Source organism: Hakea prostrata, chromosome 8 (genome assembly GCF_041222555.1).
Source record: "Hakea prostrata isolate BN-2017 chromosome 8, UWA_Hpros_2, whole genome shotgun sequence".
NCBI lineage: Eukaryota > Viridiplantae > Streptophyta > Magnoliopsida > Proteales > Proteaceae > Hakea > Hakea prostrata.
The window spans coordinates 10090375-10106062 of record NC_142607.1 but is presented as its reverse complement, the minus strand read 5'-3'; the positions used below and the strand labels follow the sequence as shown (position 1 = coordinate 10106062).

The 15688-nt window shown below is 38.6% G+C and overlaps 1 protein-coding gene across 1 annotated transcript; it reads left to right on the top strand.

Moving 5' to 3' along the window:
- Positions 1 to 17: 17 nt before the first annotated feature.
- LOC149006780 (single-stranded DNA-binding protein WHY3, chloroplastic-like) lies at positions 18 to 15615 on the top strand. The gene is made up of 7 exons (XM_089165284.1): positions 18 to 439; positions 549 to 643; positions 777 to 869; positions 2991 to 3085; positions 9712 to 9785; positions 14135 to 14223; positions 14937 to 15615. The coding sequence occupies exons 1-7, from the start codon at positions 196 to 198 to the stop codon at positions 15054 to 15056; spliced, it is 810 nt and encodes a 269-aa protein (XP_089021410.1). The 5' UTR covers positions 18 to 195; the 3' UTR covers positions 15057 to 15615.
- The last annotated feature ends 73 nt before the right edge of the window (positions 15616 to 15688 follow it).

Genomic DNA, 15688 nt, shown 5'->3' with positions numbered 1-15688 from the left:
GCAGGCAAAATGCGTCGAATCGGTTGCATTCCTGCGAGTAACACGTGTGAGGTTTTTCCTCCGATTTTTCCCCCCCGGTGAAATCCCTCCGAAAAATGTTGCTCTCTGTCTTGCTCGCGACACTTCAGAGAGCAAGTGTGGTTGCAATTTGCAAAGCTGCATAATCGCAAGAGGATAAAGGCAACGGGAATAAAAATGCAACTCATACAGTCTCCATCATCATCGTCATTCAGTGTTCCCCTTCAAAGCCATAAGGTCCCTGCTTTATTCTCTCTCCCTGTGGCATTCCATAGAAACTGCAGCTTTGCTCCAAACGAGAAACTTTTCTCATCGATCTCTCTGAAGAAGCTTTACGTCAAATGCCGCCGTTCAGAGTATTTCGAGCAACCACAGAGGTTCAATGGACCCATCGACGATTCCTCTCATCAGTCTACAGGAGGTAAAATCCTTTCTTGGTGTCGCCTTCTCTCGATAGTTAGGTCTTCTCCTTCTCTCTTTCTTTTTCGTTTTAGGGTTTAAGTTTCTCTATCCGTTTTTTCGGCTTGCAGCTTTTCCTCCGAGGGTTTTTGTTGGCCATTCTATATACAAAGGAAAGGCAGCTCTAACAGTAGAGCCCAAAGCTCCGGAGTTCGCTCCTTTAGATGTATGTTTGACGTTCTGTTGGATTCATTGTAAGAACTGAGTTCTATTATCATACTACTCAGGAGTATGCAGCTATCTCTATGCCTGATTTTTTTTTTTCTCTCTTTCGCTATTTGGTTGTGTTTCATCTGCAGTCGGGTGCGTTTAAGCTGACTAGGGAGGGACTCGTGCTCCTTCAGTTTGCTCCTGCAGCTGGTGTTCGGCAGTATGATTGGAGTCGAAAGCAGGTGATCTCCATGACCCTGAAATCTTGAATGGTGCTAAATGGTAGCATATCATGCAGCTTGTATTTTTTAACTGGGTGGAGGTGTTACTTCCATGCTATTGGAATGGAGAGAAATGTGAGTGAGCGTGCACTGCACTGGAGAGGGTGGAGCTGATTAGAAGAAGATAAAATGTGGCATCTAGCTGGGGAGATGGGAAATAAAATAGGGAAAATTGCTTGATGGATGAAGCTTGGTGACTTTAATTGACTGAGGCCATGATTTCAAGAAATAATATAGGAATTGTTTCATCGTTAAATTTTATATTTTATTAGACCGTACGTCTAGTTAATAGATTAAACTAGTTACAACAGATTACAAGCCTTATTACCCAAGCCTATACTATTTATAAGTTATATTAACCCATTAACTAGAAACACAATAGCTCCTTCTATTGCTAGCCAAACGACTTACATAATTTTGCTTTGACTCCACCTCATGCGCATTGCAAATTCCATCCCCCTGAAAAATGGGTTTTGCCCTCAAGAGTCAGGACACAACTGGAACTAAACTATGATTCTTTCAGCATCTTGGGTTTGAAGTTTCGGTTTCAGGGGCCATACCAGATTATGAATTTGAGGACACCTGATTTTAGGCCCCAGAAATGTAGTGCCCTTTAGTATAGGAACGCATATACTTGAAGTAAATCAGCTTGATTAAGCAATAGGAGTGAGGCTTTTTTGAAATAGGTAGATCAGAATTTGGTTTTTAATGATGTCTGTGTTATCATATTTATGATTTGTGATGTTTTGGCCAAAATTTTCACTGGAACCTTTTCATAGCTTTTTTTTTTCCTTGTTGCTTTCAGTTACTTAAAAACCTGAGTAAATAACAATAACTCAGCGAAAATGAGAACTATGCCACCATGTGTTACTGCATAAATTTCAGGATATCTTGAGAAGGATGGCTGCTACTAATCAATTTCTCAATAATGAGACATAAAAACCTGGACAAATTTAGGAATCTGCAGGATTGGCTCTGATATCATCATAATGATGCTTGCACAGGAGAGGAGTTGGGACTAGGAAAAGAGCAAATAGGTTATGGTAGGATAGGAAGGAATAGAATGGGGACAAAACTTGGTGGCTTTGGCTTAATTGAGGAAGTCATGATCTCCTTCTCCAAAGAGCAATTATAGGATTTCTTTCATCATTCATTTTCATTTGTTTAATAGTCTTAATCAACAAATTATAGCTCCTATTAACCATGTTCACACTGTCTATAAGTTGCATAACCCTTTTACCCACTTAATGACTCCTAAAATATTTCCTTCCGTTCCTATAATAACTACGTCTATGGCTGACTACCCGAGTTGCATATTCTTGCTCTAACTCCACCTCATGCATGTAGCTGTGAGATCTAATTCATTAGGATTAAGGACTCCAACTTGCTGGATGCCCATGATGCCTCAGGTTCATGATTTGGTTTGGTTTAATTTCTTGTTTAGAGGTTTGCCATCTGTTGCATCTGCTGATAGATCATATTCTTCCCTGGCTTATACCATTGGAAGGTTTATTCTTTCTCGGTCTCTCCCCTATATCTCTCTCCCTCTCTCATGAATATTTTTGATTGCAACTGCTTTACCTCATGTTAGATTTGCAAGTGGGGTATTTTTCCCATGGTTATAACTATTGGTGGCTGTATTGGTCATCACAATATCAATACTGATACAATACAGATCCTGCATGTGTTGGGTGTAAATAAGTGGCTGATATTCTTGATCCATATCGGTATTAGGTGCCAACAATGCCATTACCTCAACCCATGACTTTGTCCTTGTTTGTTTGTTTAATTATTTGTTTATGTTTGGTATTTCATTTTCATGCGAATATTTTCCTTTTTCTTTCCCATTAATGGTGATGATGAAGTTCATATATTTTTTTGTTCAGTTCAAGCATTATACACTATCATGCTATCAGTATAACCAGAAGGATGATAATTTGTTGAACATTTCATTACTTCAAAGAAGTGTGTTATATAGCATACAGTTGAGTTTGTATTATAAGATGCTGGATGTTATTGTGTTAATGCTTCGACGTCCCTTTGTACAGTTATCAATCTATGTTTTGTTTGTCCCCTTTTTAGGTATTCTCACTATCAGTTACTGAAATTGGAACACTGATAAATCTTGGAGCAAAAGATTCATGTGAATTTTTCCATGATCCATTTAAGGGGAAAAGGTATTATTGTTTATCTGTATAAGATTTTGGTACGGGCCAATAAATGATGCTACTGTCAGTTTGATATTAAACACAATTTAGAAAAATACTAAGTTCTTGTTATCAGATATTACATTGCAGTTTGGATTTGAGTTTTTGGCTGGCAATTATTTATAGGATACTATTAATTTAGCTTCATCACATACATATGTAAGAATTTTTTTTATTTTTTAATTTTTTAAATAAGTGATCTTTCAGATAGTTGTATTGCAAATTAAGTCATAATCATCACTAAGGTCCTGCTCCAGTTATTTGTGTTCTTCATACATTTCATTCTATCTAGGATTCTATCAATTTATTCAAACATTTTAAAGCTGTTTCCACTCTGGCCCTTAATCACCACCAAGTAGTTGCTGGAGAATGCAGCTAAACTAGGTGCAAACCTAGTTAATTAGCCAAAGTAAATATGTCATTGTATGAATTTTTCTCTCCAAAATAGGAGGGGGGGGGGACTTCCTGTGGGGAATTTTCAAGACTTTGATGGGTATAACGTATAAGTTTATCTCCCATGTCCCGTAACCAAGTTCATCTCTCTAGTTGTTTTTTCGCTTATGTGGCCCAAACTTGGTAATATGTGTGCGTTTGTGTGTGCACATGTGTGCTTACCACCAATCTGTAGTGGTTCTGATTCCAGATCTGGTATTGGTCCAAATTCTGGAACAACCTGCTTGTTATACTGATCTTCAAACCGTTATTTAAGAACTCAGTTACAATGCCCAACTGGGTCTGCTGAAAAACTGAGTTAAGATCTCATTGAGTTGTTGCATCTTTTGGGTTGAAATTGAAGCCAAGTTGGGATGGGAAATATACAATTGCAGTAAATTTCTGAGATATACTGAGGCAAGATCTTGCAGATATGCCAGGATATTAACTTGTATGCCATCTTGTCTTGGAATTCCAAGAGATACTGTTGAGATGAGTTTTTGATCAATGCCCAAAGTCCAAACCGTTGACTGAGTATATGCAACTCAAGCCAGCTCAGTTCCAACGAAATTAGGTCTGCAAACTGGATCCTTGATCCTTTATCTCCAATAAAGTCATTGCATAGTACAAGGCCTTAACTTTTTGAATGTCTTTCCTCACCAATTCTTCAAGAGTCTTTTCAGGCCTGCGCGGGATTTTTTAGCTCCTTCAATTTGAATCAAATCCATGGTTGTCATGGTGCCAAGGTGACTAAGGCGTTTGAAATCCTTCCAACCACTTAGGCGGCGACAAGGCGTTGCCTAGGCAGTGAAGGCATTCTAGTGTTAAGTTTCCAATGTAATTATTACATTTTGGCTCAATATCATACTAGAATTCATATAATTTATTCCTAGCATGTAAGTAAGAAACATTTTACAATCTATGTGGAAAAAAGCAACGATGGTTAGGTTCTTCCAATCCTAAGATTCATGACATGAACACAATCATTAATGTTAGACTTTAAACCTCATAAAGTTAAAAACCAAATATCAATTTCCCTACTCACCCACAGTAGTATTCTGTATCAGCCCATAATAACATTGCATTTAGAATATTTAGATAAGGAATTAAAAAAATGGCAATATACAGTCGCTTAGACAGGTTAGACTTCCAAGGCAATGCCTAGGATGATGGCTTACCCCAAGGAGCGTGCCTTTTATCCAATTAGTTAAACAGCCTGGGCCGGGTTATTTTAAATCTTCTTCCAGGGGTGTTGGTGGTCTGGGGTTTTTCCATCTGTGCTACCCCAAACGACTTTCATGCAGATTATTATGAAATGTTGGTTAATGCTTTCTTATCTGAGCATATTTTGTTGTATTTGAAAGTGGGGGGGGGGGTACATCATTAGGACTGCAGGCATTGTACCAAACTCGTGCAAAAGCCAAGATCAAACCTGGAAGGGGGTTCAGGGGTTCTGATTTTGACTCTGGTTTGATTGGGTTTTGGGTAGGTATGATGAAGGGTGGCTATAGAGGCTTGATATATGGACAGATTCAGAAAGGTGAAGTTGTGTAGGGTCGGAATGATGCTAACCTGCTACAATAAGGGGCTGCTGTTACTTTTTGAGGGAAGCTTGAAGTTGGAGAAGGAGATGGGTACATTATAGATCTGGGGCCCCACCAGTCTATGAGGTGGAGTCATCTCACCTGGGCAATTCTGCTGGAATCCCACATGGGTTGGTTGAGTGCCAAATCACTTGTATCCAAGGTTCGACATGTCGGCCCGTGTCGAACCCTGGCGACACGGCGACTCGGGCGACATGTCGCCAAAAGTCGGGTGACTTTTGGTTGGGGTTCGATGAAAAATCGAACCCCTATTTCAAAGCGTATTTCAGGTCATTTTGACTTGAAATTTGACGTGTAGCCTAATTTGAGGCCAATAAACACATTGGGAGTGTTATTTTGACCTAAAACATCACCTAAACTAATGTTCTTAATCGACCCATGTCCTACTGTACGTGGACAAAAGCCCCGAAACTAAAAATCTAAAAACTCATAAAAACCAAATCATATAAAGTCTACAATTCATTGTACAAATACATAGAGTCATCCAACCATATAAAATCTGGAACTCTCAGTACCAAGTACTGTGCCTAGGTGGATCGAACTCCTGTGATTGTCTCCAGTGATGCCCCCCCCAACAAATTCACGTACTCATCCCATCTCATACGATATTGAAAGTTGTCTAGATAATCATTAACTGCAGTTCTATAGCGGTCATCTTCCGCCGCCATGAGAACTCCAATTTGAGGGAAGTGAGAATAGGGCCAAGGAACATTCCGCATGCCATCAGATGCTCTTGTTGGTACGAATGACTTTGAATGTGAATGCATGACCTCATCTAAAGACAATGGCCTCCTCTCGATACCATAGTCAAAGTAAGTATCCCGACTCTGTGAAATCGTAGATCGGCTCATGGTATTCAACATATATTAATTTCAAAATCATCCAACATCATTATAGCATGCATATTGTCAAAAATTACTTGGAGAAGAATGGTTACCTGTTTGACGAAAAAACTCCCAGATCTGTGCGAAATGGCTCCTGATCGACATAAACAATGTGATATCCGGCAATAAGGAAGCAAGATGTACTCGTAGATGTCAAAGATAGGACCAAAATATGGTAAAAAGTGCGAAAAATGAGAGAGAAGCTCTGGAGAAGTGAGAGAAGTGAGAGAAGAGAGAAATTCAACAGAAATCGAGTGGGAAATTCGGGCGAAATTCGCCCGACTTTCCCTATTTATCGCCAGAAGTCATATTAATTCGATGTCGCTGGGGGTATCGTGTCGCCCCCCCGGCGACATGTCGATTTTTCGCCCCATGTCGGCGATATATCGCCTACACGAGGAACCATGGTTACAACACCCAAAACATTGTGAGGAAAAAAAATCCTCTTAATAAAACCATTGTGAGATACAAGCATGGTTCCTCATGTCGGCGATATATCGCCGACACGGGGTGACACGATACCCCCCAGCGACACCGAATTAATATTAAGTCGGCGATAAGTAGCCGACTTCTGGCGATAAGTAGGGAAAGTCGGGCGAATTTTGCCCGAATTTCCCACTCGATTTTTGTTGAATTTCTCTCTTCTCTCACTTCTCCAGAGCTTCTCTCTCATTTTTCGCACTTTTTACCATATTTTGGTCCGATCTTTGACATCTACGAGTACATCTTGCTTCCTTATTGCCGGATATCACGTTGTTTCTGTCGATCAGGAGCTGTTTCGCACAGATCTGGGAGTTTTTTCGTCAAACAGGTAACCATTCTTCTCCAAGTAATTTTTGACAATATGCATGCTATAATGATGTTGGATGATTTTGAAATTAATATATGTTGAATACCATTAGCCGATCTACGATTTCACAGAGTCGGGATACTTACCTTTGACTATGGTATCGAGAGGAGGCCATTGTCTTTAGATGAGGTCATGCATTCACATTTAGAGTCATTCGTACCAACAAGAGCATCTGATGGCATGCGGAACGTTCCTTGGCCCTATTCTCACTTCCCTCAAATTGGAGTTCTCATGGCGGCGGAAGATGACCGCTATAGAACTGCAGTTAATGATTATCTAGACAACTTTCAATATCGTATGAGATGGGATGAGTACGTGAATTTGTTGGGGGGGCATCACTGGAGACAGTCACAGGAGTTCGATCCACCTAGGCACAATACTTGGTACTGAGAGTTCCAGATTTTATATGGTTGGATGACTCTATGTATTTGTACAATGAATTGTAGACTTTATATGATTTGGTTTTTATGAGTTTTTATATTTTTAGTTTCGGGGCTTTTGTCCACGTACAGTAGGACATGGGTTGATTAAGAACATTAGTTTAGGTGATGTTTTAGGTCAAAATAACACTCCCAATGTGTTTATTGGCCTCACATTAGGCTACACGTCAAATTTCAGGTCAAAATGACGCTTTGAAACACCCTTCGAAACAGGGGTTCGATTTTTCATCGAACCCCAACCAAAAGTCGCCCGAGTTGCCGTGTCGTCGCCCCGTGCCGCTAGGGTCTGACATGGGCCGACATGTCGAACCTTGGCTATAACTACAACACACAGTTACATTATATAGGGAAAAATGAGGCTTAAAAGCATGGTTATTAAAGTAGCAAAGCGACCAAAGTGATTGGGGCTCCGCCTTGGCGATTAAGCGGTAATAAAGTGACCAAAGCGGTTTAGCCAATATTTTTAATATAACTACTTTTTAATACAGATAATTTTTATAATAAACTAAATTACTAAACAAACATTCAACAATCACATTCATAAAAATAAAAATATTCAAGAATCACAATAATGAAAAATTATCCAAAAAAAGAATAAAAACATAACTTCATCTCATCAAGCATCATAAGATTCATAACAATAATTATGTAGTATGTACTATATCAGTAATCAATGTGAAAAATGAAAATGAAAGTAGTAATTTTACATTCTTACTTACCTCTATGATAATGTGACGCCAAATAAGTGTCTTGTACTCTTGTGCATAGATTAGTAATCAGAATTGATGTATCCATTTTTTCCTTTTTTTTAACCAAACAGTGCCGACATGATAAATTAATAGATCTTATTATTTCGATTTCCAAGTCATTGTTTATTTAATGATTCATTGATTATCAATGTTTTTATGGCTCATGCTTCACATTCTGTTGTAGACAGGACACTTTGGGCCTCGGAGTTCATTTGCAAATTGGGCCTCGATTCCGAAATGGCTCACATATTTACATTTATATACAGCATTGTAGAATAAATTATGATAAAAAAAAAGAAAGAAAAAAGAATCATGCACAAATTACAAAATGTAAAAAAAGTGGTTGATTTAGCATCTAGGCGGCAATATGGCGCAAAAGGTGGCAAACCGGTAGTGCCTAAGCAAAAAAGCGGTAGGAAATCAGTCCCTTAGTTAAGCAGCAACAATTTAAGCTGTTCAAAAACCGATTTGCCGCCTAGGTGGCCGCTTTGATAACCATGCTTAAAAGCCCTTTGGTTACACCAACTTGAATTTAATAGATTGTAGGAATTCCAAGACTAGAAATCCTAAATTAATCCTTAGATAACAAACCCTCAGACCTAAAAGGGCCTCATGGAAATCTAACACAAACTAAGAATAACCGAAGTCTTCTTTAGCAGCTGTTCCAAAAGAATGGATCTACGTGGACTGAAAAAGTAAGAAGAGTAAAAAATAAAAATAAAATAAAAAGAACCAAATAAAACAAACTCAGCAGGGCAGGTCTTAGCCAGCCTATCTGCAAGGTATGGCCTTGGCTTGGTGTTGGTCTTGGACCTACATGTAGACTAATTACTGTATGGGAACTGCATTATCCGTCTCTTTCCTGCGTCATGAACTCTTCATGCTTATGGTAGCAAGTATTAGTTGCTACTCACTTCATCCTTTCTTGTCAGTCAATTGGTCAGAATTTTAACTTACTGGCACAATGACATCTAGGAGAAGTGCTACTTTTGGAAGCAATTTGTGTATAGTAGTGTCTGTACTAATTGCATTGAGTAGTTGATACAATTGAAGTCTGGAGCTTGTAGTTGCTTCCTTGACACATTGAGTAATTTTCCTCTGTTCCAAATATGTTACTTCAAGTTCTACTTGTGGGACATGCATCAGCTTGGATGGTTTGACATAAAACCACTCATGGCAGTTCATAAAATGTGCACTTTTGTTTTCAAACTCAATTTTTATCTACTGTGGATGCCTACAGCCTAACATCTGGCTTGCTTTCGTATCCTGCTTCAGTCTGACCAGTGTCTTGTAATTGGAAATATCAGAATTTTTTATTATTATCTTAGAAGTGGTGGAAGTCTGTTTAGTTTTTGTAGAAATGGTTGCCTGGCAGGTTTAGTGACCTCTGTTCTGTAACATTTTAATTCTGAGACTTTCTTATTCTGTAACTAGGAAAGATCTCATTAACTTATGATATGCCCATCTGTGAAGTCTCCTGAGAAATTCTGTTGCTCCAACATTTGAAAGTATTGTTCATATATGTGTATAGATTAGAACTCTGATAATATCTTTAAACTCTTTCTTTATAGCCTATTCTTTGGTTTTGATGTGATAATACTGCTATCCTGATTCCTGAGAGTTGTTATGCTCTGCAGCGAAGAAGGGAAGGTTAGGAAGGTTTTGAAGGCTGAGCCCCTTCCAGATGGATCTGGCCATTTCTTTAATCTCAGTAATAATCTTAATTCTGATCTCCCTGTTAGTTGGATAAAACAGGCTAACCAGCTTGATGGATTTATTACATTTGGTTTTTCTGTTCTTGGACTAGAATATGAATGCTTTTTTTTTATTGAATTTGGTTTCCCTGTTCTTGGACTAGAATTTGAATGTTTTGTAGATCTGTTAAAATTGTTGTAGACTTTACAGATTAAGGCCTTTTTAAGATGCCAATTATTAGTGCATGCCAGTATATACACAAGCATTATTCAAAATTTCGATCCAAATGCTAAACTTTATATAAAATGTTATGTCTTGGCAAAGGTTGAAACATATAAGTCAGAAAGATTTCTATGTTTCCAGTGGAATTTCGGTTGCCATGCTGGAAGGACCGATACGTTTCTGTTTGTCTGGTGCAATGTTTCAGTAACTTGTAATAAATAGCTTCAATTGAAACCTTGAAATTTCAATACAGTGAAGTGAATTTTGAATGAACCTCGGGGAAGCCTTGGAAATTGTTTTATTTGGGCCAAAAAGCTTTAATCTTCAGTTGTTATGAGGCATCATAGAGTAGTAAATGCATCTAGATCAATCATTTACAGGATCTGGCCAAAAGCCTGACTTTTTTGAATCTCAGGTTGGTGGGGGGGGGGGAAATGAGGAAGATATTGACTGGTCTTATTCAAGAAGCCACACTCTCACATTGTCACCATCTACTAGTGCAAATGATGCTGACAATGGTGGGATGATTCAGTAGGTGGAGTCAGTTTGATCATGCCACCTACGATCTTGACCATGGTGCATGTGCCCCCCCCTTAGATGTTTACTTGAGAGGCCCATGTCATCAATTCAGACTAGATGAGCAGAAGGGTAGCGCCGATATAGATACTATGAGCTTGTCTGGCACAGTTGGAGGCCTGAGCCTAGAAGAAAGTAGTGGATATGGTAAGCATGGACAAATTGGATAATGGTCTGCATGCTCATTCTCCACTGCATATGATGGTCAGTCAGGATGCATTCTCTTTTGTGGAGAGCACTTTGTCATACCCAACTATACCAGCCCAGTCCACCAATCGGCCATGGTAGGTCCAGCTTTAGTTGGCTTTGCAGTGCCGTGATCTAGTTGGGTCACCAAGAGTATGTTGGTGATGACACTTATAGGCACTGTTGTGTTGGATTTGGGGTGATTCCGCAGAAACACAAAGACGTGGCCTCATTTGTGGTACTATCAGAGGAATGGTTATGTGGGCAGCAACAACGCTCTAGTGGTTCCAAGTCTTCTTAGACCTATGTGGCACTGACATATGTGTAGGGGTGTCAAAATTTTTGCAGCTGTACCTTTTCAATGTTATAATAAAGTCTTATCCATTTGTGGATGGAGCTTCAACTGCAGGTGCCTCGTAACTCTTCTTCCTAAGTTGGTAGGTGGCGACCCGGTTACCTTTTGTCTTTGCCTTTAAGAATTTTCATACTGGCAGGCACTGCAGAATATGTATGAGCTCCCACTATTGGTTTTTCTTAATTCACAGTTCAGTTGCTTTTATTAAATGTGGTGTATTCTATCCTTGCGTCATGTGGAGAATAAGTTATATAAGAGAAGGATACGGTAGGCTATGAAGAACTGAGAAAAACTCAACTGTTTGACCACCAGTTCAGTTTTGGTTCAAATTTGCAATATTCTGGCTGAAATTTCAACATGTCACGGATGTTCTGGTTTCAACCTTGTTGGAATCGAAATGTCGAATTTTGTGGATGAATGCTTGCTCTTCCTAAATATGTTTCACTTCCAACCTGTTTGAAATTGAAATTTCAAATCTTGTAGACGGATGCTTGCTCCTCCTGGCATAATAATGTAGTACTGTATTTGAATGATCAAAACAGTAGCCAAATAGGACCTTTCACAGGGAATCAACTTTAGATTTGATAGACTTAAGATAGATGAAATTCAGATATAATGGAAGGCTGAAAACCGAAGTGGTAGAACAAGGATATTGGTTTAAGAATAAGGACTAACTAGGTCTTCAAAACAGCAGTATGCTATAAAGTAGAATGGATGGAACAATATAAGAGAATTAAGAGAACAATAAGGACAACAAAGTAACATGTAACACCCGGGCTTCACACCGCAAGGTGGATCGATTGGATCGAACACCAACCTACCTTGATCAAACACAAGGGTTCTCCAAAGAGGAAGAATGCTAGTAAGCAATTTGATTTCAATTCATAAGTTGTCTCTTCACCACTTACATAAGTCTCTTTATATAGCATTCTAAAGAGACATAAACATTAATGGCAACATCCAACCACTAGCTAACACCACCTACTTATTAATAACTCAACTACTTCCTAACTCTTGACAAAGGAGAACTCCTTTGACAATGAGTTCTCTTATTTCAAACTAAAGCCCCTTTTATTGACTTTCTAAAAACTAGACTTAGGCTTAGGTCTAGACTATGAAGTTCAACATATGTGGGCTAACTTTAACCCACTAAAACAGCCCTAGCCCATGAAAGCTATGGGCTGATTCAGGTGACAACTTTAGGCCTTTGATGGGCCTAACCCAATGGGCTTCTTCTTTCGTAAATAAGTCTTCAATTCTGCATCACATAAGCACAATACATATCAGGTGTGAGAGCCTTAAATCTGGCTGTTAGTATTCAATGTATCTAACAATGCTATACTGTAAAGGTCTCCTGTTACAGATGCATTCAACAAGACATTGGGCTGTCTGGCCTTCTACATCCGAAAGCCAAAAGCTCACTAAATCAATGCTTCTGAGTTCTAACCATCCTAAGCAAGGATGTGGCAATCTGTCTGCTGGGATTGTGCAATTCACTTTAGACTGGATGTGCCCATTGTGAGACCTATTTGTTCTTTCCTTCTCCCTTTGATGAGGGCGTAGTTGTCAATGTGTAGCCTAGTTGTTGCCTTGGCTTCATCCCCAACCCAAAAAAGAAAAAAAGAAAAGAAAACGACACCCTTTTGAGGCAGTAGTCAACCTTATGTGGTTGGTGCTTTTTTTGCATATATTTTTAACTTAATATTTATCATTTAATAGTATTCTTTATTATTAAAATGTCATTAGTCCCTTCACTCTTTTTTTTCTTTTTTTTGGGGAGGGTAACAACCAATAACTTTGGCTGTTGATCCTAAATATCTACAATACAGTGGATCAAGCCCAGATTTCTTTTCCCTACCACGCCTAAACCTCACACTTCAATCACGTGAGAGGAAAAACTGAGAAAACCTTTGGCTCCTGCTGAGAGGAACCATCAATTCTGGCTCTGGTAATGGTATGTCAGTTACCAGCCAGTGATATTAACACATGCTTGCAGCTTTCTTTCTGTTTTCCCCTCCTTTCTTCTCGTACAGCTACAACTGCAAGCTCAGTATATATGTGTGTATATATATATTTTGCATCTTCTTCTCTTCTGTTTAGGTTTAAAGGTTCCATTTTTTCCTCTTTACTTCCGGTGCTACTTGCAACTAATTGAATTTTAACTGCATCCTCAAACCCAAAGGGAGCTTGGAGATCGAAGTCGAAATGGTTGTTTTTTCTTGGGCTATGTTGTTTGAAATCAGAATTTCACAGTTCTTTTTCTTGCTTGTGTTTTATTCGTCTTTGATTTCCCCGCCTCTCAATTCAGTTCTATAATGCTGCTGCTGCTTATAATCTAAAATCCTAAATAATAGGATGCTGGTTATAGTTATATTTTCAAGTACTTCTTACTTATCAAAGACTTGGTGAATTATTAATAAGAGACTGTTGATGCATAATGTATGCTTTTGTCTTTTTGATGACTTGAGGTGGCTTGGTGGTAGTCTTTAGTGATATAAGGTGGGATGCATTTATGTTAGAGAATATGGGGAGGGGAATATAACACATAAAACCGCCTTCACTGCCTTGGCACAACCTTGCCAGGTGCCTTGCTGCCTAAGCGTTTTGACTCTTTTGACTGCCCTAAACCACCTTGGGTTGCCTCACCGATGTGACAATGTGGTTGTGGGAAATATCATTTGCAAAGTGCCATGTGGGGCATTGTTAACATAAAATTTGAGACTCTAGCTCATCTCATAAAACAATCTCTTCTACTATCTAGTATGGTGCTGTATGCTGCTTCTAGGTAGAACATGTGAATGGCAAATCATCTTGCATATGTACATGTTCTTATTTGATTTATTAGCTGATGATGAACTTTTCATACCATACAATAAGATCCAAAGTCATTTGTACTAGGTTTACATGTTTTAAAGTTTTCTTTAAAATTTAAAATTTAGTATCTTATTTGTTATTGCCTCCACAAATAGAATTTCTGAAACACTTGATTTCCTTCTCTGATGCACATTTCTGATCATTTACTGCAGGTGTTCAAAACAGAATCTCAAATGTGGATGAGAGCATTTACATCCCTATTACTAAAGCAGAGTTAACTGTCCTTGTTTCAGCCTTTAATGTACTGTGACTGCTGCTCCACCCTTGTGAAGTGTTTAATTTTATTTCATAACATGATAGGTTACCTGGTGAAAGAGGCTGACTGAGTGGGTGGGAGTCTGAATAATGAGAAGGATAACTGTGTGAGCTTAGATAACCACTTGAAGAACAGATCGTTGATCTAGATAATCCAATCATGGTCCAACACTTGGACAAATTATTATCAAGAAATTTACCATTGATCTGAAAAACAAAGGAACCCACTCAGACAGCAAGAATAAGTCCAAATGAACTGAAAATTCTATTTATTGTAATAATGAACTTTAGAATAATCTCCTTGCCTAATTGGACTTCCCTCCCTTTTATCTGTTTGATTTGACAATTTTTTGAACCATGTCGGCACAATGGTTTTGTATTAGAGATAATTGATTGTGAGGATCGGTGAGGACTTTACCCCCTCGCAATTTGTTGCATTGTTCTGCACTTGAATGACCCAATTTTACATGTCGTTTGAAATACAGTTTGTTAATTCCATTGGCTATTCATCCAAAAATAAATAAAAAAAATTCCATTGGCTGACCATCAGAACACTACTTTCTATTACGAATGTCTTTTATGCATTAATTGCCAAATTTCTTTGCTAACCTGTTTACTTTCTATAATGAATGTCTTTTATGCATTAATTGCCAAGTTTCTTTACTAACTTGTTTTAGATTTTGTGGTGGATATGTGCAGTTTATACTTCCATATCTTCTTGGTTGGCATGCGTTTGTGAACTCCATTAAGCCAGATGATCCTGCCCGTATTAACAATGCTAATTCCAGGCATGGGGCTGATCTTGAGTGGAGCAGATAGGTCTGACTTTCCGTTTGGATGAGAAAGCAAGAATGAAGGCCTTGTGAATCTTCAGTGTAGAGTACAGTCTGTAATTTGACTTTCTTACGTAACCCAAATTGTATTACAGAATTTTGATCCAGTACATAAGTTAGTCTAATGGTTGATTGAGTGAATGTGATTGTCATGCAACATATTGTTTTCTACTTATATGCTTGGTTGAGTATTCCATGCTTCTTTTTTAGGAGAGCTTCTCCTTTCAGGCTATCAGTAAGCGTTTACTGGGTGGCTTAGAAAGAGATTAATATTCCAGGAGGCAGAGTTGTGCATTATTTTTGGTACGAGTTCACACTATCATGGGATGCAAAAAACTGCGACGCAACCAGGGTGTTCTTAGTTCCAATCCTCAAGGCGTGGTGGATATAATTTCAGGTGGAGCGCATAAATCTGAGTGCAGAGGGTATAAAGTCTTCACATTAGGAAGGACCATTGCGTTTGCTCACTAAGTAATTGGAATCTGCAACTTGATCCTCTTGGGATCTCTCAAGCAAGCACCAAGTCTTGAGCCTCAGCGTTCCCAAGGCTTCATAAAATATGCAACAAGACATTTTATTTGACAAATTAGTCAAGAGTGTCCGATCCAGATTTTAACG

What these genes read in the sequence shown, in the direction of transcription:
- LOC149006780 (XM_089165284.1), top strand. Translation starts at nt 196, where the DNA reads ATGCAACTCATACAGTCTCCATCATCATCGTCATTCAGTGTTCCCCTT. An exon ending in TGGCCATTTCTTTAATCTCA is followed by an intron (nt 9,786 to 14,134) that starts GTAATAATCTTA and finishes CATTTACTGCAG; the next exon opens with GTGTTCAAAACAGAATCTCA. An exon ending in TCCTTGTTTCAGCCTTTAAT is followed by an intron (nt 14,224 to 14,936) that starts GTACTGTGACTG and finishes GGATATGTGCAG; the next exon opens with TTTATACTTCCATATCTTCT.